Here is a 26,405-nt window from a genome sequence, read left to right as displayed (position 1 = left end):
ACTTAAAATCTGATTAAGTTTGTTTTTGAGCAGGGCCATGTTGGGAATGTGGCCTTCACAAGTATTTCTGTCCCTCCTTCAGGTGTATAGCTATATTCTCCCTGCTCCCTACTGCCTTTCCCAGCTGCAGCATCCCTAGTCTATTTCCTTAAAGCCCTGTTCACTATAGTCTATGGATATTTTCCCCCCTTAAGTGAGATGGACAGGTTAGAGGGGGCTGGAGTAGGGTTTTGTTATTTATTGCCCTCTGAGAGTTTTTCCTCCTGGATAGCAGGCCTGCATTTGGGGCAACATGTAAGGGGGGAACGTGAGAGGGTTCACGATGCTACTTCCCCTCCTTCAGAGCTACAAGGGAATCTTTCTTGATACTCAGATCCTCACTGTGAGAACCTTAAATTGGGGAGTGAGATTGTGAACCCATGACTGCAGCTTCTGGTAGTTTCTCACTCTGTTAGTCCACACTCCCCCTCCAGTAATTCACCAATACTATTCTCTTAAGTGTTCCAACCAATTAATGGCAATCAGCAGCTTCTGTTCTAGGTAAGCAAATATGAGATGCTATATATCTCTGAATGCATCTGTCTGTGAGATTTTGTGGTGGCTGTTTTTTCCTGTGACCTCAGTTGTCTGATGGGGTCCAAGAAGTCACTGATTTTCAGTTTACTCAGTAGTTTTCCTTGTTGAAAGGATAGGGGTGATGATGAACTCTAACTGTTCTTATCTGTTGGAGCTAAATATTGGCTTTCTTGACTAATATTCCATACTACTGGGAACACATGAAATAAGAATAACAGTGAAATAAGAATTCTCCCTGTATCACTTACTTGGGTTTGGATAATTAAAGTGAAACAAAGTCTCCAGTATAATCTGTATTCATTTATGGCAATCACTTTGAGAAGTATAGTGATAGGGGGAGTTTTTTGAGGCATGAATGATTCATGCTAAAGATTAAAGGTAAGACTTGAGAAAAGTAGGCTAATAGAGGCTTTTCTGGAGAAGAAATGGCATCAGTATAGGAGTCTATACTGTACTGGAGAATTACACAGAGCAGCTTGATTGGGTAGAGGGATCCACAGAAAATCATTAGTAACTAAGGGTTACTAATGTTATTCAGACTATAGTTATAGTTATATAGTATAATAGTTATTCAGACTATAATTTTTGGACTGGGGAATGTTTTATCTTATTCTGTGTCAGCATGGAGTCACTGAAAGGTTTTGAAAGGACAAGAGCACACACATGATTAACATATTTAGTCACAGTATTGGATAAATTAAAGAACACTGGGGAAATAGTGTCTAGCTCAAAATTTGGCATCTGATTTAAGATAAAGAAGAAAAAATTGGGAAAGGCTGTAACATCTCAAAAATGATAAAATCAGAAATTTCAGACGTGAACTCCAAAAGTTTGACTTGGCTGTGAAATGCAACCAAATCCGAAAACAGAGTATTGGGGTGTGAGATTAGATTTGGGAGTCCTTTAGGCAGGGCACACTTAAAGCCTTGACTGTGGCTTCCGTGGAAGAACAGGGTCTGGAGTTAGAACCTTTGGGAACGGGTAAGGGGGTATGAGAAAATAGTCAGCAGTGGAAAAGCCAGAGAGAAGGGAGTAAGCCCAGAACAAAGTGTAAAGCAAATTAGGATGGTCTTTTTTTTTTTGTCAACTTGGATCTGGCTTATGGGTATAGACTCTGAGTGGTATAAATCCAACACGTCCTGACAGAAAAAAACATCTTCCAGTACGGCTTGGCCTGATGGTTTGCTTCTTGACAGAGTTTTATATGAGATATTTTTGTAGTGGACACAGGTGTCAATTTAACCACAGGAAATGGTTATATCAGGTATGCGTCCACATTAATGAGGTAAGACTCTATTCTTGGACTCCAACCAAGTGGGAGAGTGATCTGTGTCTGTTATAAATTTGTGAGGAAAGACAAATTCAGTACACAAAATTACTATTATCTCAGAGTTAATGCAAATGATACCCTCTGCTTTCTCTAAATCAACGACACAACTATCACAAAATGTGAATTTATTGAGATATCTGTATTTGTATATATATGCTATATTTATATATACATTACACACAATAAGATGCCTTATACCATGTATCCAGTAGTTTCTTTCTCACTGATTGCATGGGTCAGTGTGTAAAAGACATGAGGTAATACTTTATAAATCTCTTCTATAGCAACACGGCAGTATTTATCAAATTTGTGAAATGTAATTTTATTAATTGATTGAAGGACATGTATTACCAGATACACTGTCGTCCCCAAATAAATAAAATCCCAGCTCATTAAAAGCACACAAACACACAGTTTTACAGGGTACAATACAAAGTCAATTTTGATGAAGTTCTTACTTGCAATTACTAAAAATCTGAGAAAGACTATAATCAATTTCTATTTTGCATATAGAGAAAAGTAGAGCACAATTATTTCACAGGAGGTTTTGGAATGACAATTTGAGAAGACTTTTCTTTAAAAGATATTAAGATATATCACGCAACAAATCATACCCTTTGTAACATTATCACATGGAATTGTACTTAAAAAGGAAAGCAAAATGGCTGTAGAAGGCTGTATACTTTTTTTTCCCCCAACATTATACTAATTTCTATTTTTGGCATGAATTATTAACCTTTTCCATTAGTAGGAAAAGATGTTCTGCAAACTCTCGGATGGCACCACGGCCACCATAACACTTGCAAATATATCCAACAGCCTTCTGGGCAGTGGAACAGGCATCAGCAGGAACTCCACTTAAGCCCACTTTCTTCAAACATTCTTCATCAGACACTTCATTTCCTTTCAAGTAAGATAAAGACTAATCAAACATTAAAATAGACAAAGAAAATTCTTTCTTAAAAAAATAATGCAAACAGTAGCCAATAAATAAATCTGGTAACTTTAGTAAGACCTAAGATGCTGCAGGTATGAATACTAAATATTAAATGGAACAAAAATACTTTAAATTGTATAAAAGTATTCTGAAGTTGAGGTCTAGAGTTTTTCCTAAGCAATGCAAAATAAGTTCTTATCAGAGAAGAATGTAGTATATTTTCTGCTTGCCATACAAATTACAATTATCAACAATTCTATACATAAATTATCAATTATTGAAACTTTTTATTAAGGAAAAATTCAAATATATACACGAACCCTAAATTCATATTAAATAATTTTCAATGTTTTTGATCATTTATCAATATTTTTGTCTATCGCTCCCATTCTAGCTTTGTGGAGAAAAGGGAGAGAGAGAAAAAGGAATTTCCAGGGATCATATTTTACTCCCAATTTCTTTAGCATGTATCTCTAATATAATTTTCAACTGATATAATATCATCAGATAAAATCAGCAATGATTCCTTAATATCACCTAATAACCTAGTACATGTTCAGATATCCCCCAACTGATCCTAAATTGTCTTTCAATAGTTGATTTATTTGAATCAGAAGCCAAGCCAGGCTCATATATTGATTTGGCCAGTATTACTTCTTTCTTCTTTTTTGGTAGTATAAAATTGGCTTTACTTTAAAATTATATATTCATAGAAAAGGAAACATGGAGAAATATACATCCAAGTCTTAACTGTTTCAGGGAAATAGGATTACAAAAAACTTTCACTTTCTATAGTAACTGCTAATTCAAAGGATTGATGTGAAGCTTAAATAAGTTAATATCTTTTGAAAGGCAATGAAAACAGCGCCTGGCACATAGAAGCTACTATATAAATATTAGGTTTTGTTTCTATGTTGAATATTTTGAAATATTTTTATTTTTTTACAATAATTATATATATATATATATATATATATATTTTTTTTTTTTTTTTCTTTTGTATGCTGTTTGGCAGGGTCACATTTCACTATTTTTCCATGTGAGTATTCCATTATTGCAGCACCATTTGTTGAATATTTTTGTTTGTTTTGTTTGTTTTGCCTGTTTGTTTTTTTGGTAAGTTCATGGACCAGGAATTGAATCTGGGTCGCCCATACGGCAGGTGAGAATTCTACCACTGAATTACTCTTGCACCCCCAATAAGTATATATTTGTTTTTTACAAGCAAGAAAAACAGATAATGGGGTGATGAAAATACAGGCAGTAAACAGAAAGTATTCGAGCATTTTAAACATGAATGGGAGGTTAAAAATGAGGGCTGGAAGATTCCAAAGAGGCTTTGCTGCATTGTGAAAGAAGGAGATAGTTGAAACATTTGGTCAATATATTTCTTAAGTCTCCTGATATTTAATAGTTTCCTTTGATTTTTATGTGACTTATTTGTTGAAAACAATTACCATAATTTAAAAGATTCAAAATCAGTACTGAAATCACACTGACATAATTACTTCCTTTCCTTCCCTCTTTTTTCTTCTCCCCTCCCCCCCCCCTTTTTTAATAGTATGAATTTCAGAAACTCTCAGTATCTTAGGTTCACCATTCTGAGTATAATTATCACCACACCATAGATCAAATACTATATATATAGTGATGGTTACGAAGAGTGTATTTGATTAAAATTTGTTTTATTTCCATCTACTGAAAATTTTTATTTATTATTAACTGCTACTGACACTTGAATGTTCTTCACTGAAAGATTATGAATATTAAAGTCAATCCCCAAACTGTTTCTTTTAAATAAGTTTTACTTATAAAAAGTGTCAATGTTTTTAAGGAATTCATTTATGTACCCCATACAATGTACTGCTCTGATTTTCAAAATAAAGACTTGGAGTCTACTCTCTACTTTCTTGATTTTCTATCTTCTACTTTTTATAGTTTTCTTAATGTTATGAAAGTAATGCATATCTTGCTAGATTATTTTCTTAATGAAGAAAAGCCAAAAACACAAAACAAAATAAAAAACAATAACAGAAAACCACACCACTATCAAAATTATCCTAATTAGCACTACTTATGAATAACAACTACACTTTTTTTCTTTTTCCTTTTTTTTGATAACTACTACATTTTGGTATGAATAATTCTAGAGTTTTATCTATATAAGTGCTATGTTTATCATTACAATTATATGAAGGCACTATGTTAATCATTTTACATTTTCATTGTTTATCTTTCCAGCAGAATTAGAATGTTGAGTTAGAGAGGCTAGCTTAAGAATGTACAGATAACAAAAAAGAATAGCTGGGAATTGCTTATGTTTCATTAAAATTGTTTTCTTTTTACAAAAACTGGATCAGTATCAAAGGTTACATAGTACTTTTGTCTCCACTGGATCTTCACACGTGCTTAAAAAGCTATTCCTTAAGTCCCTAGATCATATGCTCACTTAGCATTCTTTTGCTTCATTTTTCTGAGACCAGTATTACCCTTATCAATATTTATTTCATATATAACTTACAGGACTTTTGCATTTTAAGAACTTGTCATTATTAATTTAATATTTTAAGTTGTGGTCCACTGGACTTAAGCTCTTAAGCAGTAAGTCCAGCAACCAAGTCCATGCCGGTATATTGTAGGCACCTGATAAATAAATTTAAGTAAACAACTTATTGTGACATCTGACCATGCCAGTAAATATAGATCACACGATTGTTTTAAATGGTTGCATAATACTGCATTTTATGGATAGTCTAGTTTGCAGGACATTTAGGTTCGTTCGTTCTTTTTCCCCTACAATTGGCACATTCGTCCAATTGCTTTGCTGGAATTGGAATTTGGGAGTCAAACATACGTAAATTTTAATACCACCAACAAATATTCATGGTAAACTTTCCATATGTTGGAAACTCTGCTAGTGTTTTTAATGTTAATTAATATCTGGGTAAAGATAGCTTTACTCAGACTATCTCATTTAATTCCTAAAATAATCCTATGACAACAGGTTCTCTTAATATCTCTAGTTTAAAAATGAGGACTGCCCAGGCTTAATTTACCAAAATTGGCTAGTAACTGCTATAATTTGATTCCACAGCACATGCTCCTAGTCATCCTATTAGGCTACATTTAATAAATATTATCAAATTAACCTCCAGAAAAGCTTCCCAATTTAATATTACAATAGCAGTATAAGAGTTCCTTTTCCCTACAGTCATGCTAACTTGGGCTATTTCTTTTTCTTACCTTTTTTATTTTTAAATTTTTTAAATCCTAGTTTATTTTACTATGACTGAAAAACAAACAGAAAAACGATACTAACCAAGATATGCCACTTCTTTCCAGGAAAGGCCCATTTCTTTTCTCCATTCATCTACAACTGCTAGCTTGTCCGATACACTGACTTCCATTTTGCAATCCAGTTTTAGGGAAGAGAGCGTCTGCTTTGAACAGGCTCTTTCTGAGATTAACCTCACCTTAAAAAATAATAGTAACAAGGGAAAAATCAGACAGTGAAGGAAACAGAAACCTTTCAAAATAAAATAAAATCTTACAAATAATACAAGTTATAAAGGAGGAGTTCTTTGACCTTCTCAAGGACCAATTAAAGAAAATCAACTAAGTATCAATTAAAAATAAAAAAGCTTTAAAACATTTTATCTTGAACACTCCAATAAAGGCGAAAGACACTGTTTTCTACAGTGGAAAGGATTCTACCTACAGGTAATAAATACAACATATACTGTCTGATATTAACCTAAGACACTTTCTATGATTCAGTTTATCCATTGAAAAATCTTTAAATTGTCTCGTGTTACTTATCAAAACATATTTAAAATTTCTAGTGAACTTTAAGAAATTACCTTTATTTTTGAAAATAAACTTAAATGTTAACCTATTTTGAATTAAAATTTCAAACTAAGGAAAAAACTACAATTAATAAATCCACAAGATATGCCTTTTTCTAAATTCTGACATCTATTATCTAGGAAATCTTTCTTGTTGCAAAATCCTATGAGAAATACTAAACAGCTCCTACCTAAAATAATGTTTATACTTATTAAATAAAAAGGAAATATTATTGCTGACTGACAAACTCTTAATTTTATTCATCGATATTAAATAGTATTGTAATTTTCTAGGCATTTGCAGGCTAAATTTCAGGTATTTTAATACATAATATTAAAAATTTAAATCTCTTATTTCCCTTTCACGCTCTTTGATTCTGAATAGAAATCTAACATATAAACTATTCCTATATTCAGGGGGCACATACCTCAATACCATTTTTCTTTAATAAGCTTATCCCAATAGCATCTTTTACATCATAAGATATTATTTCTTTCTGGTCTCCTGATACATAAATGTGGCCATTGGTGAGACATCCATCAATATTGCAAACCAAAAGTTTTATTTCCTTAAGCTTCTCTTTGCCAAAATAGCCATATCTAAAAGAAATCAAAAGAGACTTTTGAATATAAGTCTAATACTAATCACTCCCTCTCATTTGTCTAAACCCAGTTACACCCCACTGTCTTTTCAATTACTCAAGCAACATTGCTTAAATTTACTTCACATATGCACTTCAACTTATAGCGCAAGAACTGTAAGTAGTGTGGTCTAATAAGACTATGCATTTCCTGGGCTACTGAATTAGCCAATTAAAAGCATATACATATATATATATTCCCTATATGAGCAAACTACTTATGAAGATCTAAGATCTTTGGAGTATCAGAAATTAGTGTCTAGAAGTATAACTAAACAAATCAACTAAAAATAATATGCTAGGTTCTAGTGCAAAGGCTATACAAGGGTTTCTTTTTACCTTAATACCCTTTGTTCTGCAATAGGCCAATCAATATCCACATCTATATCCACACTGTGTTCAGCTCGCATTTCATAGTATGCCATTTTTCCACCCTAAAGGGAGTATAAATATCATGAGTACTGTTTTAATTAATTCAAACATATCAAAGAATGTATTATAATACAGAACATATTCATTCCCACAGTACTGAGAAAAATGGATAGCCCAGTAAATTCAGTGACATATACCAAATTTGGGGGGAAGGGAAAGTTTTTTGATTCCCCTATATCCAAACCACAAAACAAAGAACATTAAAATTTTTCAAATCCCATCTATACTTTGGAAGTTTCTCATTCTATTTTAAGATTGAAAAAAGCAGAAGTAATAGTCACCTTCCAGCCTTCTGACCACAAGGAATTTTCTGAAAATGCTGTGTCCCCTTTTTTATGGTAGTTATTCCTACCATCATCCTAGAGTGGTATAAAGGTTTTTGGAACTTCTGTGCAATTTGCAGCTGTCCAAGAGGTAAGATAGGTGAGGGAAAGTAACTACAGTATCTGTTGTACAGAACTGTCTCGGATCCCTGAACTACAGATGGGAGAGGACAACAGTAATCTGAGTCATATGTGGGCAAAGGCAGGGGACAGTCTCAGGATCCTGGGACTTGGGGGCAATAATTATTTGAATGAACAGATTAGTTACTGGAAAATTCTGTTTCTCAAACTTACCAGTTTTTCCACAAATCTTGTTATGATTAGAAATTTCATTTTTTCCTCACACTTTAGGAAAAGGTTAGACCACAGTCCCCCTCAGAAAAAAGCTTAGGGAGGGAGATATCTTATGTATCAAATATAACTTACCTCAATACTCAAACTTTACTAAACAGCTAGTCTAAAGTTTGCCTATACATTGATTAGAAGATTAGAAAAAAATACTTTTCCTTCAGAACATGAATCACATTAGAATTTTTACTAGAGACTGTGGAGCTTTTGTTGTTGTTGTCTGCTTGTTTTATATTTTTAATGCTATTTTTTTAGTAACATAAGGACCTGAATCCAAATCTTAACTAACATTTAATAGCCATTTTTGACTTAAGCAAATTACTTCACTTTTCAGAGCTGCAAACCCCTCCTCTGTAAAACTGGGATACAAATAGCTATGTCATTAAGTTGGTATGTGCACACTTGAGGTAATATATGTAAAATTTGTGTATAGTCCTTAGTACATAGTAAGTATTAAATAAATAGTTATAATTAAAATTAAATATTATATAATGCAATTTTGTAGGCCTTTATAAATATCTAAAGACAAGAGAGAGACATCTAATTCCCTGGTTTTAAAATATGGGTAATAAGACTTAGAACAGATAAAACAATATATCCAAGATTATATAGTTAGCGACATAGTAAGCACTAGAATCTGTTTTTCTTGATTCATAAATTGGTGCTCTTTCACTTCTACTACATTGGTTTTTTCACTCTTTTTAAAGCAAATAGAAGTTATTCAACTGTATAACCACAACCTAGCAGTAACACAAAAATACATTACAAATAGAGTTTTGAATGGAATAATATGAACACTCAGACACATGTCAGATATGCAGTACTTGATTCATTCTTTTTTTATCTCAGTTTTACAGTATAGCAGAATTCCTTCCATATTTAATAAAAGGATTCCAAAGATCCCTACTGGGGTATGTCAGCAGAATAAATGGCTCAGATGATACATCTTGTTAAGTTACTGTCTTGCACCTAGAGGTATTTTCCTTTATGAACTGTGTCATACGTGTTTCTAGAACTTAAAGTGTACATATAAAAGAGTTTAAAAGGGTTTTGAAAAACAAAGGTACAAACCTGTAAGTAACCCATCTCTATCAAATGTCTTTTGGCAAAATAAAATGAGCCATTTTCATATAATTCTCCATCCCAATCTTGTCGACGGGGTCGCTTAGCAGGATTCAAATTCAGAGGCTCAGTCACTTCACGAACTGAAAGCAAAGAAGCTATAGTAAGTCCATATTGCTTTGAATACAGATAGTGTTCACTTAGTAACTTAAAAAAAAAAGACGAATAAAAATGAATTCAGAATGCAGGATATTTCTGTATCAAGATAAGTAACTGTTATGGATTGTGTACCCCCACCCCCCCACGAAATGTTAATGTCCTAATTGGGGTGAGCCCCAATCCCCTATGAGTAGAGTATTATGAGGAGAGGAGATTTTGACAGAGACACAGATGGCTGATGCAGAGACAGAGAGAAAGAGACGGCTATTGATAGAGGCAAAGATTGATTGCAAGTAAACACCAGAAACCCAGACTTCAGATGAATCGTGGCCCTGCTTACGCCCCCCCTTGATTTTGGACTTCTAGCCTTTACAACTGTGAGATAATAAATTTCTGTTGTTTTAACCAACAAGTCTGTGGTACTTTGTTATAGCAGCCCTGGAAAACTTAAACAATAATTAAAAAGGACTTTTTTAAAGGAAAAAAATCCCTAATAATTTTGATGATTTATCTTTGCCTTCTAATAGTTAAGCACAGACTAAGAAACTATTTTATAGAGGAATTCTGTATAATTAAAATTTTAAGATACTTATACAATTATAATATACTAGGACATCAAGGCAACCTTGAAGCAGCTTAAAAAACAACTGAACTTGACATAAACTACCCATATTCAATACTTAAGCCCTTTAATCTGTTTATCACTATTTGCTTCCGTAGAAAAATATTGCATGTTATTTACCTGTCGTGACTGAGGTTGAATTATTCCAGAAAACTGAAGATTTCCCCATTAAATTATTGAAACTTTTGTACTGATGGAAATGTTTACATAACACATTACATATTTTTCTAAGTAGTTAAAAAATACTAAATATAATTTTTACTAAATTAGCCCTGATAACGAAGGCTTGACAATATGAACATTAATGATTATAACATGATGTAGTAAGTTAAGCCTTCAGTGCTTACACTTACACTAATTGCCTTTGCCTTCTCAATGAATATCTCCAAAATTTGTACACATGGATGTGCACAGGTATAACAGCTATCATGTGTGTTTGATAGCTGTTGATTCTTCAGACCATTCTTTACTTTTGGCTGTCACTTCTGTGTGTAAAGGCTTCTAGGAATAATAATCTTACCCCTTTAACTCGACCATCTTCTGCTCAACTCCAGTGTTGAGCAGAAAATCAAGGAAAAATATTCAATAAATATATACTGAACAGGGAGCAGATACAGAACAGTAAACATGACCCTGAAGGTCTCTATTCTCAGGTCATTTGCAACTTAGGCTGGAGACAGGCAATGAACAAACTAGATAAGTCAAGGTGTGCTTTGAAGAAAAGGAAAGAGAAATAATCACTTCCTAGGTGATCAAAGATCAGTGGCTGCTTTCTTCCTTTCTTCCCTGAACATGTGCAAGGAGTGAGAGGAAGAGCAAGCTTGGCACTGGCAGAGGAACTCTGCTGAAGCAGGGAGAAATCAGAGTGCTTGCTTTTTTTTTTTTTTTTTTTTTTTTTTTTTTTTTTTTTAAAGGAAAGACAGAGAGAAGGAAGGAAGGATAGAAGGAAGAAAGGGAAACATCTTTTAAACATTTTCTTGTTTTTATTGTATTTTGTTTCTCCGTTTTTGTTACATGGGCTGGGGCCGGGAATCGAACCGAGGTCCTCCGGCATAGCAGGCAAGCACTTTGCCCGCTGAGCCACCGCGGCCCGCCCAGAGTGCTTGCTTTTAATAGACCTGGAGTCACAAACTGACATCTACAGAAATCCGACCCAATGAATCCCCCTATAGGACTTCTGCTGGGTGTCTTATGCAAAGGCAGCTGGTAACAGGCTGGAGAGACTGCTATAGTATTGTGGTATGTAGAACCCAAAGACCTATAAGCAGTAGGGGTAGGCAATACATACAAGATAGATCTGACAAGACACCTGTTATAAGAGGTGAATTGAAATCAACTAAAGCTTCAACCTACAACTCCTATCCTTGCTGCTTGATACAGGAAAGATTGTGCCCTCTTTGGAGGAAAGCAATACATACTCCAGTCTTTATGTCAGGCATATGATAAAACATTATGAGATATATGAAGAAGCAGAAATACATGATCAATAATCAAGAGAAAAACAGTCATAAAAAGAGATATATAACTGACACAGATGTTGGAATTTATAACCAGCATCTTTCAAAAAATATCATAAATATTTAAAGAAATTAGAGGGAAAGATGAGAAAAATGGATGAAAAGATGGAGAATTTCAACAGAGAATGAATCGCTTAAGATCCCAAATAGATATTCCAGAAAGGAAAAAAAAAATCCCACAGTAAACACAATATCTGAAATTAATAATTCACTGAATAGGTTTTCATAGTGCAATGAACAAGATATAAAATATAACTAAAGACATATCAATAGAAATCACTCAAAATGAAGAGCAAAAATGAACAAATAAGCAAACAAACAAATAAATCAGAACAGACTGTAAGAGACATGTGGGAAATATAAAATTGTTTACTATCCATATAAATCAGAGTCCCAGAAAGAGAGAAGGAAAATATGACAAAAGAAACATTTGGAGACATAATGGCTAAGAATTTGGGAAAACCGATGACAGATATCAACCCACAGACACATGAGGTTCAGAGAACCCCAAGCAGGAGAAACACAAAGAAAACACACATATCACAGTCAAACTGTAGAAAAATCAAAGATAAAAAGAAAATGTTAAAAAGTAGCTTGAGGAAAAATGACCCATTACATTCAGGGAAATAACAGTGAGAACAACGGGTGATATCTTGTATGAAACAATGGAGATTAGAAGGTATTGAGATAACATCTTAAAGATGTATCTTCAAAGGAGTAGCATCCTAATTGCATGCTATGGGCTATGTTTAACAGGAAAACATCAACAGTACTGCAGCAATACTGGGGGTACATAATGTAGAGAGGGACAAGAGTTAAGGGAGGTTTGGATTTTTCTATTTGATGAGGGTGTGTTTATCGGCTACCTTTTTCTTGGGAACAACAAAATTATCTAAAATTGAGAGTGCTGATGGACTGTTGACTTTGGACATTATATATGAGGCCCAGTAGATGGAGGTGGCTGAAAGATGTACTAACTGAGAAGTAGACTGGCAAACAATGGCGTAAATATAAACGATTAAACATGGTGCTGCTACAGAAAGGAACGAAGTTGTAAGGCACGTAATGATTTGAATGAATGTGTGGGACATTTGGTGAGGCAAAATAAGCCAGAAACAAAAGAACAAATATTGTATGAGCTCATTTAGAAAATACTTAAAATAAAACTGGGGCCTAGATTGTAAGCTCTTATAACAGTCACATTTAGTCTGGAGTGGTAATTGATTATTTCTGGATTTTGAGGGGCTGTTTAATGAATGTATAAACTGGTATTCAGAGATAAGAATGAAGCCCATCAGGTCGGGATTAAGATAACTCAGAATATTATCTTAATAATATTAAGATAACATTATTATTATCTTAATAGGAAGACATTGCTTGTATTTAAATTGTTTTTTTCTGTCTTTTTGAAAACATATGGAACTCTTCATGAATTTGTGTGTCATCCTTGAGCAGGGTCATGCTAATCTTCTCTGTATTGTTCCAATTTTAGTATATGTGCTGCCAAAGCAAGCACTGCCTGTATTTTAGAACTTCACCTACTCTTTGAGACCAAAAGAAAAAAGTATTGTTATGTCCAGAACCTAAATGTTCTGTAGCACATAATCTAATTCAACCTGTCCAGATAGATCATTTAAACAAGCCAAACACAGGGAGCCCAGAATAAGAATGAGAGTCTTTAATTCTGTAGAGCTTATGTAATGCCTGGATACATCCCAGAATATATTAAGAAGATAATCAAAAAGTTTTGGCAAAGTCCCTTGAGAGATAGGAGAAAAATTATGGAACTATTAAACTTTACCACCGGGGAAACCCCAGACACTATGCCAAACATTAAGGACACCGAGATCAATAGGCCAAGCCCTTGATCTTGAGGCTTCCTCTTCTGAAGCTTATGTATGTAGTGGAGAAGCTTAGCCCACCTATAGGTATGCCTAAGAGTCACCACTGAAGGACCTCTGTTGCTCAGATGTGGCCTCTTTCTCTCTCTAAGTCTAACTCTGCAAGTGAAACCACTGCCCTCCCCTCTACATGGGACATGACATCCAGGGTGAAAGTCTCCCTGGAGGTGAGGGAGATGAATCCCAGGGATGAGCCTGGCCCTGGCACCATGGGATAAACAATGCCATCCCGATCAAAAGGGGGAAAAGAAGTGTAACAAATGAGATATCAGCAGCTGAGAGAGTTCAAATAGAGTCGAGAGGCTACACTGGAGGTCACTCTTCCACAAGCTTCAGTTAGACATTGCTACCTATCACAACTTGCCAAATCCCAACCAAAACTATTCCTGCTAATCCTAAAGAATATCTAGAGCATTATATAAGATTCTACAAAGGTTCCATGCATTAGGGTAACTTTCCAAAACCTACAACTTTCAGATATGTCCCTGGACCAGGTAAGTCCCGAAATGCACAGGAGCCAGTCCTTCTAGAACATCAACTAGTTCCATCCCCCTATCCCATATTACTGACAGTACTGTCCAACATGAAAAAGTTGGAATGGACATAGCCCAAATAACCCTAAAGAGTGGGAGAAATATCAAAGGTAATGGTGGTGTTATACAGAGAAGGTCAGCATTAACAAATGAGTATGAGTGCTAAATCATTATGCTGCTATTTCTTTTAGCCTCTAGTACCTTAGAGCAGCTAGAAATAAAAAACTAAAATTGTGGAATTGTAACCCATACCAAATTCTGAAATCTGTCCTACAATTAACTGTTGTGATGTACTTTGAAATTTATTGCTTTTATGTATATATATCATTTAAAGAGAAGGAGTAGTAAAACAAAGAAGATAGGATTTAACAAATGAGTATGACTGCTGAATCATTATATTGACATTTCTGTTGGTCTCCAGTGTCTTGGAGCAGCTAGAAGAAAATATGAAAAATCACAGAACTGTAACCCATACCAAACTTTAAAATTTGTTCTAAAACTACTTGTTAAAATGTACAAGGACATTTATTGCTTTTTTGTGTATATGTTATATTTCACAATTAAAAAAAAGATAAAAAGAAGAGTAGCATCTTAAAGATGCAGTCTTAAAATGACGAAAGTAAAAAAAAAAAAGAGGTCAACCTAGATGAATTTTACCGGCATTTTTAGACAAGCAAAGACCGAGAGAATTTGTCTTCAACAGATGCAAAAGATGGAAGCACACAGACAGTAGGGAATGAAGAATAACAGAGAGGATAAAAATGTAGGTAAAGATAAATATTCTTAAATAATTTAAAAAATATTATCAACTATTTAAAACAAATATACCAATGCACTATAGGGTTATAACATGTAGAAAATAATTATACAATAGTGCAAAAGGCAGGGATTAAATAAAACCACACTGCCGTGAGGTTCTTACTTATTTGTGAAGTAAAATACAAATTTAAGGTAGACTATAATATGCTAAGGGTACATAATGTAATTGCTAGAACTATGCTAGCCAACAGAAATCCAATGGGATCTGTACATGTGATTTTACATTTTCTAGTGGCTACATTTAAAATTGGTAAAAACAAATGGGTGAAATTAAATTTAATAATATATTTTCTTTAAACCAATACACCGAAATTATCATCAATATGTAATAAATATAAAAACTACTGAGATAGTTTAAATCCTTTCTTCATACTATGTCTGAGAAATTCAAAATATATTTTACAACCTACAATACATCTCAACTTGGACTAGCAACTTTTCAAGTGCTAACAGTACTAGTGATTACCATATTGGACAGTGCAGCTCTAGAGTAATGACCACAAAAAAAACGTAAAAATCACAGAAAATAAGATAGAATAATTTTAAAATTATCAATCCACTAGCACTGCCAGCAGTAATCATTTATAAATGAAGAAGACAAGAATAGAATCATTAGTAATACTGCAGATTCAGAACCATTGTCTATCAATAGCATTCTATTTAACAGTGGTTACAAGGGAGTAAATCATATGAAAAGGCAAAATTACTGTCCCTAACATTTATGTTTAACTTTAAAGGATATTTTCTCAAACAACATTCCTAGCTTTATTTAAAAATACTTATAGATCTGTCATCTATTTAATATAGATATTTCTTGAACCTATTCACTTTTAATCACATAGCATAAGATAACACTGGGCTTCCTCTATTTGTTTCTAAAATCCATATTTTAAGCTTTAATAGATCATTCCTAGATCTTATTTCTGAGATTGGGGGGATAAATAAAAAATTTTATGCATATGACTACAGAGAACCTGGTGCAGAGAAGACAATAAATGTTTACCAAATAAAATCAATCAATAAATGCATTCATTACTTTATTGGTTTTGATATTAATATGCTAAGATTGAAAAATTGTTATTTTCAATATCTTGATTATTTTACTTGCTCTTCTTTGTACCTTGTCTAGTTCTATTGCATTGTCCTTATTACCTCGTTTAAGTCCCACATGTTAGAATCTATTAGACGACCAAATGCCAATGACTAACAGAAATCAAATGCCTTTCCCCAAGTTGGTTACATGAACCTACTAGTTTAGTAGAACTGTTCCTTATTATAAATTGCTAGCTTATCTGGCTAGAAATCAAGCTCCTAATAAAACCTCTGGAGCCTTTTTTGTTGTTGTTTGCTTGTTTGTTTGTTTTTTATTAATTAAAGAAAAAAAAGAAATTAACACAACATTTAGAAATCATTCCATTCTACATATGCAATCAGTAATTCTTAACATCATCACATAGATGCATGATCATCATTTCTTAGTACATTTGCATCGATTTAGGAAAAGAACTAGCACAACAGAAAAAGATATAGAATGTTAATATAGAGAAAAAAATAAAAATAATAATAACAGTAAAAAAAAAAAAAAAGACAAACAAACCAACAGACAGACAAAAAAAACCTATAGCTCAGATGCAGCGTCATTCAATGTTTTAACATGATTACTTTACAATTAGGTATTATTGTGCTGTCCATTTTTGAGTTTTTGTATCTAGTCCTGTTGCACAGTCTATCCCTTTAGCTCCAATTACCCATTATCTTACCCTGTTTCTAACTCCTGCTGCACTCTGTTACCAATGACATATTCCAAGTTTATTCTCAAATGTTGGTTCACATTAGTGGGACCATACAGTATTTGTCCTTTAGTTTTTGGTTAGACTCATGCAGCATAATGTTCTCTAGGTCCATCCATGTTATTACATGCTTCATAAGTTTATTCTGTCTTAAAGCTGCATAATATTCCATCGTATGTATACACCCTATACAAAAGTTAACTCAAAATGGATCAAAGATCTAAACATTAGGTCTAAGACCATAAAACAGTTAGAGGAAAATGTAGGGAGATATCTTATGAAACTTACAATTGGAGGCGGTTTTATGGACCTTAAACCTAAAGCAAGAGCACTGAAGAATGAAATAAATAAATGGGAGCTCCTCAAAATTAAACACTTTTGTGCATCAAAGAACTTCATCAAGAAAGTAGAAAGACAGCCTACACAATGGGAGATAATATTTGGAAATGACATATCAGATAAAGGTCTAGTACCCAGAATTTATAAAGAGATTGTCCAACTCAACAACAAAAAGACAGCCAACCCAATTACAAAATGGGAAAAAGACTTGAACAGACACCTCTCAGAAGAGGAAATATAAATGGCCAAAAGGCACATGAAGAGATGCTCAATGTTCCTGGCCATTAGAGAAATGCAAATCAAAACCACAATGAGATATCATCTCACACCCACCAGAATGGCCATTATCAACAAAACAGAAAATGACAAGTGCTGGAGAGGATGCGGAGAAGGAGGCACACTTATCCACTGTTGGTGGGAATGTCAAATGGTGCAACCACTGTGGAAGGCAGTTTGGCGGTTCCTCAAAAAGCTGAATATAGAATTGCCATACGTCCCAGCAATACCATTGCTAGGTATCTACTCAAAGGACTTAAGGGCAAAGACACAAACGGGCATTTGCACACCAATGTTTATAGCAGCGTTATTTACAATTGCAAAGAGATGGAAACAGCCAAAATGTCCATCATCAGACGAGTGGCTAAACAAACTGTGGTACATACATACGATGGAGCCGTTTTTATGTAAGGAATTACAAATTTGTGAAAGCAATTCCACAATTTCATTCTTGAGGTCCTTCAGAACTCCTCAGTAGATGCTTTTTCTATTTACCTCCTTTCTGAATTTCACTCCATCGAAACTGATGGCGTCTCACAACGGAGAAAACAGAATCGTATCCTTCTTCTCGAATCATTTCTGCAACTTTTTGAAGGTCAGTAGGGTGTAAACATGGAGAAGTAGCTTGAATATTTCCAATAATGTCAACCTCTTAAGAAGACAAAATAAATCAAAATAAAGTTCTTAACAAGCAAGCAATATTAAGGTTTTAAATTCAAATGTTAAAACAAGTATTGTGAGATGATAAAAAGTTGGAAATTACATAAAATTTTGAATGAACTATTAATCAAACTCATACCATTGTGATAATTAAGAAATTCTATGATGGCATCTAATGAGGTAGAGCTGTCTTTTGAAACTTCAGAACTCCTTCGATGAACTTGTGCACCAAACTGTTTGGCCACATTCTCAATTTCTTCATGGTCTGTTGAAACCCATACACTGTTCAGATATTAAAATAATACATAAATAAAACAGCCAAATTATCAAAAAAAATCACTAAAGATGAAAAGGAGCTTTGCAATTCCAAAAATATGACTCAAACAATGTTAGAATAGTTTTAGTACCATTAAAATAACTATACAGTTCAAAATATTAAAGAAGTAAATTATAAAGCATTTTGTATCTAAAAATATTTTTAAAATATTTTTAAATTCTACAGTAAGAATGTATTATTATGTAAGCCCTAGAGAGAGTTTTATAAAAATGGGGAAAAAATGATATTTGGTATTTTGGAAGCTACTATATATTAAGCAAAATAGTAGCACTAGAAATTCATATCAAAAGGAAATTAAACACTAGGGTTACTTTCCAGAAACCTACAACCTCCAGATGGGTCCCTGTACCAGATAAGTTCTGAAATACAGAGGAGCCAGCCTCTCCAGAATATCAACTAGTTCCATCCCCCCTCCCCCACACTATCAACAGCCCCTACTCACATGAAAAAGTTAGAATGGGCATAGCAGAAATACCCCTAAAAAGTGGGAGAAAGATCAAAGGTGATAGTGGAGTTATACAGAGAAGGTAGGGTTTAACAAATGAGTATGAGTGCAGAATCACTAGACTGATATTTCTTTTAGTCTCCACTATCTTGGAGCAGCTAGTAGTAAAAACCTAAAATTGTGGAATTGTAACCCATACGAAACTCTCAAATATGTTCTACAACTAACTGTTGCTCTGCGCTTTGAAATATATTGCTTTTAGTACATTTTTTTCACAAAAAAAGAAAAAAAAGGATATAATGTGATGATAAATGCACAGCTATATGATGATATTGTGAACCACTGACTATATACTTTGGATGATTACATGGTATGTGAATATATACCAGTAAAAAAATAAAAATAAATTATGTTTGCTGTAGGATGTTGGTAGATGTTCTTTTCATGTTATGGACGTTTTCTACTACTACTCAGTTTCCTGAAAATCTTTATTATGAATGAGCTTTGGCGTTTTTCAAATGCATTTTTGGAATTGTGATATGATCCTACAGATCTTAAAATTTTGTGATCTGTAACCTCTTTACCCTATTGATATTATCATTACATTAACTATTTCCACGTGTTGGACTACCCTTGCATATATGAAATGAACTCTATTTGGTCATCGCATAACAACTTTAAATTTAAAAAAAAAAAAAGGAAATTAAAGAAGATGCTGATTCTTATTCTCCATCCAAATCCAAAATATCACATAAAGTATTTTAATGCATTTAAGAAAAAAATTGACTTCAGTTAGTCAAACCACAAAGCTGAGTTATGCTTAGAAGAGACTAATGTACAACTCTTGTTTCAAAATAATCAAATAAAATTTTTGTTTTCCTTTTTGCAAGTAAGAGAGTTATTACAGCCACTGATAATACTTATAGACATGGAGAACACAGCTTAGCTAGGAGAGTTTAGTGTAACAGCTCTATTAACCATATTTACATGGTTGCTCAATTAGACTTCATGAAGTGAGTAAAAGGAAAAGGCTCTTTTTTGGGATATATTCTAGTTATCATTGAAATTTTGTTTCCTGGATTTTTACAATTCTTGTTGCCAGAAACAGAGGTGAATATTACTCTAACCACAATGTTTTAATAGTGATATCATGCAAAGACATTCTAATAAGTTATATAGTCTTTGGCATTATAATATTTTCTTTTATCTCATTCATTAAACATTTACTGAGGGAAAGAAAAAGCACATTTCAAATGTCTATGTTCTGGATTTCATTTATTTATTTTATTCCATGTCATATTTGTAGATGTAGGGTTTATATCAAAGGATAGTTAATTGTCAAAAAACCCGAAAAGGTCAAAGGTCAAAGGAAGCCTGGTAAACAAAATACTCTTTTCACTGGCTAAAGGTCAGTTGTTACATGATATCTAATCATATGCCTCTGGGCAAGGCCCAGAAAGGGTCCCCTTTTCTCCATCTAGAACTCTGAAATAATTTGGGGACAGATACTTCACTGAGATATGTCAGTCACAGTGTGTAGCAAAATGAACTACCAATGAAAAACCAGTGAATTTTTAAAACAGAGAAGATAAAGGGAGGATAGTAAGACGGTAATTAAAATGGAGTACAAAATAAACCATAAAAGCAAAATAAATGAGTTTTTTAAAAAAATTGATGTCACTAATCGACATAAATTACTGAAGCCATTTACTTTATCATCTTGATCTTTGTGGTAATACAAATTCAACATTTGACAGTTCAAGAGTTTTTCTGATATGTTTGCAAGGTAAATAAAAATAATAGGGGTATATAAGACTGTTTTGGAAGAGGTTTGCTTTCTTTCTTTCTTTTTTTTTTTTATTCATTCATTTATGAAATGATACTGAGTGCTTATTCTGTCCTAGGTACTACTACTCTGGACACTGTGATATGACTAGGTATTCAGTACAGTCCATATTCTTGAGAAGCTTTTGATCTATAAGTAGAGACTGAGGCCAACACAGTATTACAATTTCCTTTAAACCACCAAGGAAAGAGAGATGGGGAAGCAATTAAATAATAACTAACATCTTAATGAAGTTCTACTTTTTACAAAGTACTTTTATAGTGATGGCTACATAAGAGCCGCCCAATAATATATTTGTTGAATAAATGAAAGTGGACGTAGTTAACAGCAAGGGCTCTGAAGGCAAGGGTTTAAATCCCAGTTCCACCACCTGTAAGCTAAATGACCCTGGGCAAATTTCATAAACTCTCTAAGCCTCAACATTCTGTAAAAAAGTTATCATAATAGTACTTACCTCATTTGGTCGCTGTAAGGATTAAAGATAAACAACTTAGAATAAATATTTAATAAATATTAGCTATTCAAAATAATAAAATCAGAGCGGTAATAAATGAACACATACTTTCTCATATAATTATTACACTGAATCTGTTGGAAGGAAAACTGAAGTCTACCTTCAGATCTTCAAATGTCCATAGGCGCCTAATTTATAAATTCTACATAAGGCAATGACACTATGGATATGAAAATAGCATTCCAAATGTACACTATAGTTACCCATTCAAATACAGTGATCATAAACTGTTAAAGTGATTAAGTGAATAGATAATTTTTCTTTGCTAATGGGGCATCAGAAAGAGAAAGAGTGACCAAGTGACCAAACAGGCCTAATAATATCTAAAATCAGGTTGAGTAAATGGCAATGGCATTAACATCAAACAAAGATATACTACTGCGAACAGGATGAACAGGAATAGCAGCCGTGGTGACTGTGACAGTCATTTCAAATCATAAACTGACATTTTATGGAAAATGGCACAGCATAGGCCTTTCATTAATCATAAACCCACAGCCTAAAGCTTTGTTTATCTTTCTTAGGTACATTAGGCAATATTTTAAAATTCAACTACTTCTGAGGTGTTCTTACAGAAGCACTGAACCACCACTGAAAACCAAGTTTTTACAAAGACAGCTCTAACAATTCCTGTTTAACTAAATGGAGAACAATGTATTTCAGCATTTTTCTTCACTGCTAACTCTCCAAGTGAGTATACAAAGTTATGTAATCATGAGAAGAATTGTTAGCATTGTTTCTGAGAAGGTCAGAAAAATCTGCCCCAACTGCCATGCTTTTGAACAAAACAACCTCCAAGACATCTTTTAGCCCTGCAAAATCAAGCAGGTACAATTGGTTTCAATTTCTTCAAATAGTAAATATTTATTAAAAAAAAAGGAGAAGGAGGGAAACAGGAAAGGTGCTGAAAACTCTTCCTGTTACTTTAAAAATAAGTCAACTAAATTCAAATCAATACATTTTAATTGAGGCTCTATTATACAGAGCCTGTGAAGCATATCAAGATATCATAGTATCTGCATGCAAGCTTCTCATCTAACAGAGCAGGGGTTGACCTGAGCGACATCAGGCCCACCCCTTAGCTTGTTGTAAAAGAAAGTTTTACTGGAATACAGTTATGTTCATACATTTATGTACTGTCTATGGCTGCTTTTACAACATACAACAACAAAGCAGAGTAACTGCACCAGAGACCATCTGGTCCACAAAGCCTAAAACATTTACTATCTGGCTCTTTATAGAAAAAGTGTGCTGACCCCCAAAATAGAAAAGACCCATTAACTCTTCAAAGTGAAAAAAATGTTAGCACTAGAAAGAATTTTGAAGATCATTACAACGTTCTCGTTTTACAAGCAAGGGAACTGGTCCATGAAGAAATGAAGATTGTAAAATCCTCCAGTAAAGAGAAAAACGCAAATGACTGATCACACACTATAGGCAGGGCATGTTTTGAAGGCTATACGGATATTATCTCACTTAATCCCCTCAGCAAGCCTATGAAGAAAACACTTTAGTTCTTGCAGATGAGGAAACTGAAGCACGGAGAATTTCAGTAATTTGCCTTATGTTGCATACTTAAGAAATGGTGAAGCTGGAATTCAAGTTCATACAGTTTGACTTCATGGCCTGCGCTCTTGACTCCCAACATATAGCACGCACTCAATGAAGGTATGAAGACAAAGTTTGTGAAAATGAAAGCATAATTACTTTTCACTGAGAGGATCAGCAAAGGCTTCATGGAGGAGGTAATGCCAATTCCTACTCTTACCCTTTGAGTTAAACTTTCTAGATCCCTAGAAAGGATGCCAGAGAGCCCGCAGCATGTGAACTGAACAGAATAAAATTGCCTTATTTTACATGATATTTATAAAGAAGATAGATTTAGAAAGACTATGCTCATTTTGCTAGTTAAGGGCAGTATTTTTATATCTTTTAATCATTATACGGTGACAGCTACCATAGCTCTCATAGGTAGCTCAAAGAAGTATAAAACACCATTCCTCCTGTCAAGGAGCTTATATTCCAGTCAAGATGTATTAAATAAAACTACTTGGTCCAGAAAAAGTTGTTACTTAAGAGTCATTTATTCTTTTATGCAATTTTTGTATAAATGCATCTTGATAAGCAGAAATAGGAGATTCATTTAACATATGAATGTTTTCCAATCATTTTGTAGCAAAATCTCCAATGTCTGCTATGATGACCATTTGTTGGGTTTTGACTCTCAGCGCCTATACCCCCTCAATTTTGGTTATAGTACTCCACTTTCTTCTCTTGACAAACCTGCTTCCAGTGGGGCCCCAACCCTGGCTCCAAGAGTAGAAGATGTAGTTAAATGGTGCCAACTCAAGTACTGTGTTCTCCTAATCACAATGACTGGCTCAAAGAAGAACAGGGACCAATGAGACAGGATGAGATATCTGTTCGAATTGCCAGGAGAGTAACTCCTTCTGACTAGTCTTAAACCTGGAAAGATAAACAAGGGTTACAATCACCTTGACCCCATAAAGGAAGAGCTTATCTAGAAGAACTGAGAAATGGAGGATCCTGATGACAATGCATTACTTCCTTATTCTGCTTCATTGTTCTCAAAAATATTTATCACCACTTGGTTCGCATATATTCATGTGTTTGTATATTACTTGTCCCTCCTATTAAAATGTAAGCTTCATGAGACTAGAAGCCGACTCTACTTCTATTGCTATCATCCCTGGTCCAGGACCTAGAACAGTGGCTGGCATACTCAATTTCACCCGCTGAATGAATGAATCAACAAGTCCTACACTGGCTTAACACATGAAACCAAAGAGTTTTCTTGTTGGGGTGGGGAGGGGGATGCATGGTCTGGGAATCAAACCTGGGTCTCTAGCATGAAAGACGGGGATTCTAACCACTGAACTACCCATGCAACCCCAAAGAGTTTTAAATGATAGTTTTTTTCTCAATTTACTCTGACTGTGATTTTAATCTTTTTATTTCATAAAAATGTCCGAAAGTCTCTAAGCTTCACAAGGACAAGAACCAAGCTGTATTAATAATGATATTCTCCTGAATGTGTGTGGCACAAATTAGTGCTCAGTAAATGCTTACTGAACTGCACCAAAGCCTGAGTCCTTCAGGAAGGAGACAGCCCTGCCCTATCTCTTCTTTGCACACTTCCTACTACATTACTTTTATTTCCTAGGTGCAATGCTCCTGTTTGCCTAGCTCCACCCAGGGATTCCTTTGGATTAAAACATTGAGAAAATTAGGAAATCTATGGGTTTTTTCGGCATTTCTTGTTTAAACAAGAATGTTCAGATAAAAATCATCTATCTGTACATTAATATCATTTTCAAAAACATTCATCTCTTTAAAAACCAAAACCCAATCATCAAAAGGTAAAAATACCTTACTTTCCACAATAACTAATTCAAGTATAATTACTCAGAGATCTGGCTGACACTATTATGTGCAAATTCATTGCTGGCACAGAATTTTATTTCCCTTCTTCATCAATAACATTAGGTTGTAATTGATCAATTTGGCATATGGTAATGTCTCTAAAACTGATGCATAATTAAAACCATCCTTAGGCCAGACAAGGTTCAAAGGTATGATTAAAAACATTTTACAAGCATGTCATAAAATAGCCAGCTATATATCTTCTCACTGTCTCTCAGCTATATACAAACGTAGGGAGCTTTTTCGATTGTGCTGACTCACAGGCAGAGTATTTTTGCAAAAGTCAGGAAAGGAGCTCCAAGCCTAGGGCGAAACTAGAAAGCCCTGACACCCCACTTCATTCAAAAACGTGATGCCTCCCTCATCCATAAACACCAAGCGGTTATCAGAAGCTGAGCAACAAGGAGCGTCAAAGGCCTCTGCCTAAAGAAATTCACATTATCCCAGACGTTTACTTTCCCCTGAGGGACCGGGCGAAGCGGACGGTTAGGAAGTGGACATCTCCCCTTTTACAGATGGGCATTCTCAAGGACGGGGACAGAAACAATCCCAGATCACGAATACTAGCAGCAACGTAACAAAGAAGGAACTGGCGCCCTTCCTCCCTCGACCCTCGGCCTGGGCCCAGACGCCCGGACCCTCACGCCCCTTCTACACGCCAGGAGCGCCTCCCGGGACGCCCCCAGATTCTCCAGCTTCCCCAGCTTCTCCCCCTCAACCCCCACTCGCGCCCAGGCCGCACCGCCCACTCCCGCACATGCGCACCTCTGGAAGACCCCCGAGTCCAGGGCCGCCCGCAGGACCCAGCCAATAAGCGGGACCCCCGCCAGGTGCTTAATGTTCTTCAGGGGGATGCCCTTGCTGCCGCCCCGGGCCAGAATCAGGGCCGCCAGGTGCGGGGGCTTCTCCACACCTCGGCCCTGGCCGCCGCGGGAGTTGCGTTGCAGCTTCGGAGGCCGGCCCCGGGACGGACGCCCCCGCGGGTTGGAGACGGAGGTGGTGGCCCCCTTCTCCACCGAGTCCATTTTCCTCCCACGCCTCCTCCCCAGCTTCTCCACATCCGGGAGCTCTTCCCCCGCCACCTCAGCGTGTCGCCGCCCGGCCCCCCGCCCGCCCTTGCTGGCAGCTGCTCCTGGCCACGCCCCTCGCACCCCGCCCCCTCGCGGGGCACGCCGGGAGTTATAGTTCGTGCTCGACTCGCCTGGGCCCTGTAGACTGAGGGGGCTGCTGATAGTGGGTCCCCAAACTTTGTGCTAAATCTTTTTCTTAAGAATTATAGTGGGTTTCTTACTACACACCCGATGTACCCTAACACAACTCAATTTTATATTTAAAATTTTATATTTTAAATCAACATCTTTCTCCTGGAATCCTGATCATTTTTTTCCAGGAGATTTCCGAACACCTCTGCATTTGTCACCTGTTGGCGCTTTCACTCATATCTTCTTCATTGTAGGGGTGAGTGTAAAACCAGAGCTGGCTAGTCAGAGTACCCCATCTTTCTGAACACAATTTTGTCTAGGGACAAGAATACAACCTAGTAGACCTGTTGAAATCCTTTCTAGAGACTCCGGCAAAGAAAGGATCGTTCTCTTGATGAGTTTTTAGGTGCTAAGGACCATGTTAGCCTGCAATCTGGGGGAAAGTTGAGGGTAGGTGGGCTTTGCTGTTCTGAAATGGAATGGGAGACTTATGATCACATGGAAGAA

General features: G+C 35.2%; 1 protein-coding gene and 1 non-coding gene across 2 annotated transcripts; both read right to left on the bottom strand.

Annotated features, from left to right (window-relative positions):
- Positions 1–2,026: 2,026 nt before the first annotated feature.
- On the bottom strand, positions 2,027–25,797 carry CMAS (cytidine monophosphate N-acetylneuraminic acid synthetase). Its single transcript, XM_077170268.1, has 8 exons — positions 25,462–25,797; positions 18,250–18,392; positions 17,946–18,101; positions 9,504–9,637; positions 7,669–7,763; positions 7,117–7,288; positions 6,163–6,316; positions 2,027–2,809 (listed from the first exon to the last, which is right to left on the bottom strand). Exons 1-8 carry the CDS (start codon positions 25,719–25,721, stop codon positions 2,619–2,621), a joined length of 1,305 nt encoding a protein of 434 aa, XP_077026383.1. The 5' UTR covers positions 25,722–25,797; the 3' UTR covers positions 2,027–2,618.
- On the bottom strand, positions 13,203–13,308 carry LOC143642948 (U6 spliceosomal RNA). The gene has a single exon (XR_013156006.1). It is a non-coding gene; the product is annotated as a U6 spliceosomal RNA (small nuclear RNA).
- Positions 25,798–26,405: the final 608 nt, after the last annotated feature.

The sequence above is a fragment of the Tamandua tetradactyla genome, chromosome 7, assembly GCF_023851605.1.
Source record: "Tamandua tetradactyla isolate mTamTet1 chromosome 7, mTamTet1.pri, whole genome shotgun sequence".
Lineage (NCBI taxonomy): Eukaryota > Metazoa > Chordata > Mammalia > Pilosa > Myrmecophagidae > Tamandua > Tamandua tetradactyla.
The sequence above is the reverse complement of the archived record's forward strand: the minus strand, read 5'-3'. Positions and strand labels throughout refer to the sequence as shown.

Bases quoted from the DNA above. Each gene is read 5' to 3' on its own strand.
- CMAS (XM_077170268.1), bottom strand. From the start codon at position 25,721: ATGGACTCGGTGGAGAAGGGGGCCACCACCTCCGTCTCCAACCCGCGG. The intron at 6,317-7,116 runs GTATGTGCCCCC...TTATTTTTTAAG, and splicing joins TAAAGAAAAATGGTATTGAG to GTGAGGTTAATCTCAGAAAG. The intron at 2,810-6,162 runs GTTAGTATCGTT...CTTACTTGAAAG, and splicing joins GAAAGAAGTGGCATATCTTG to GAAATGAAGTGTCTGATGAA.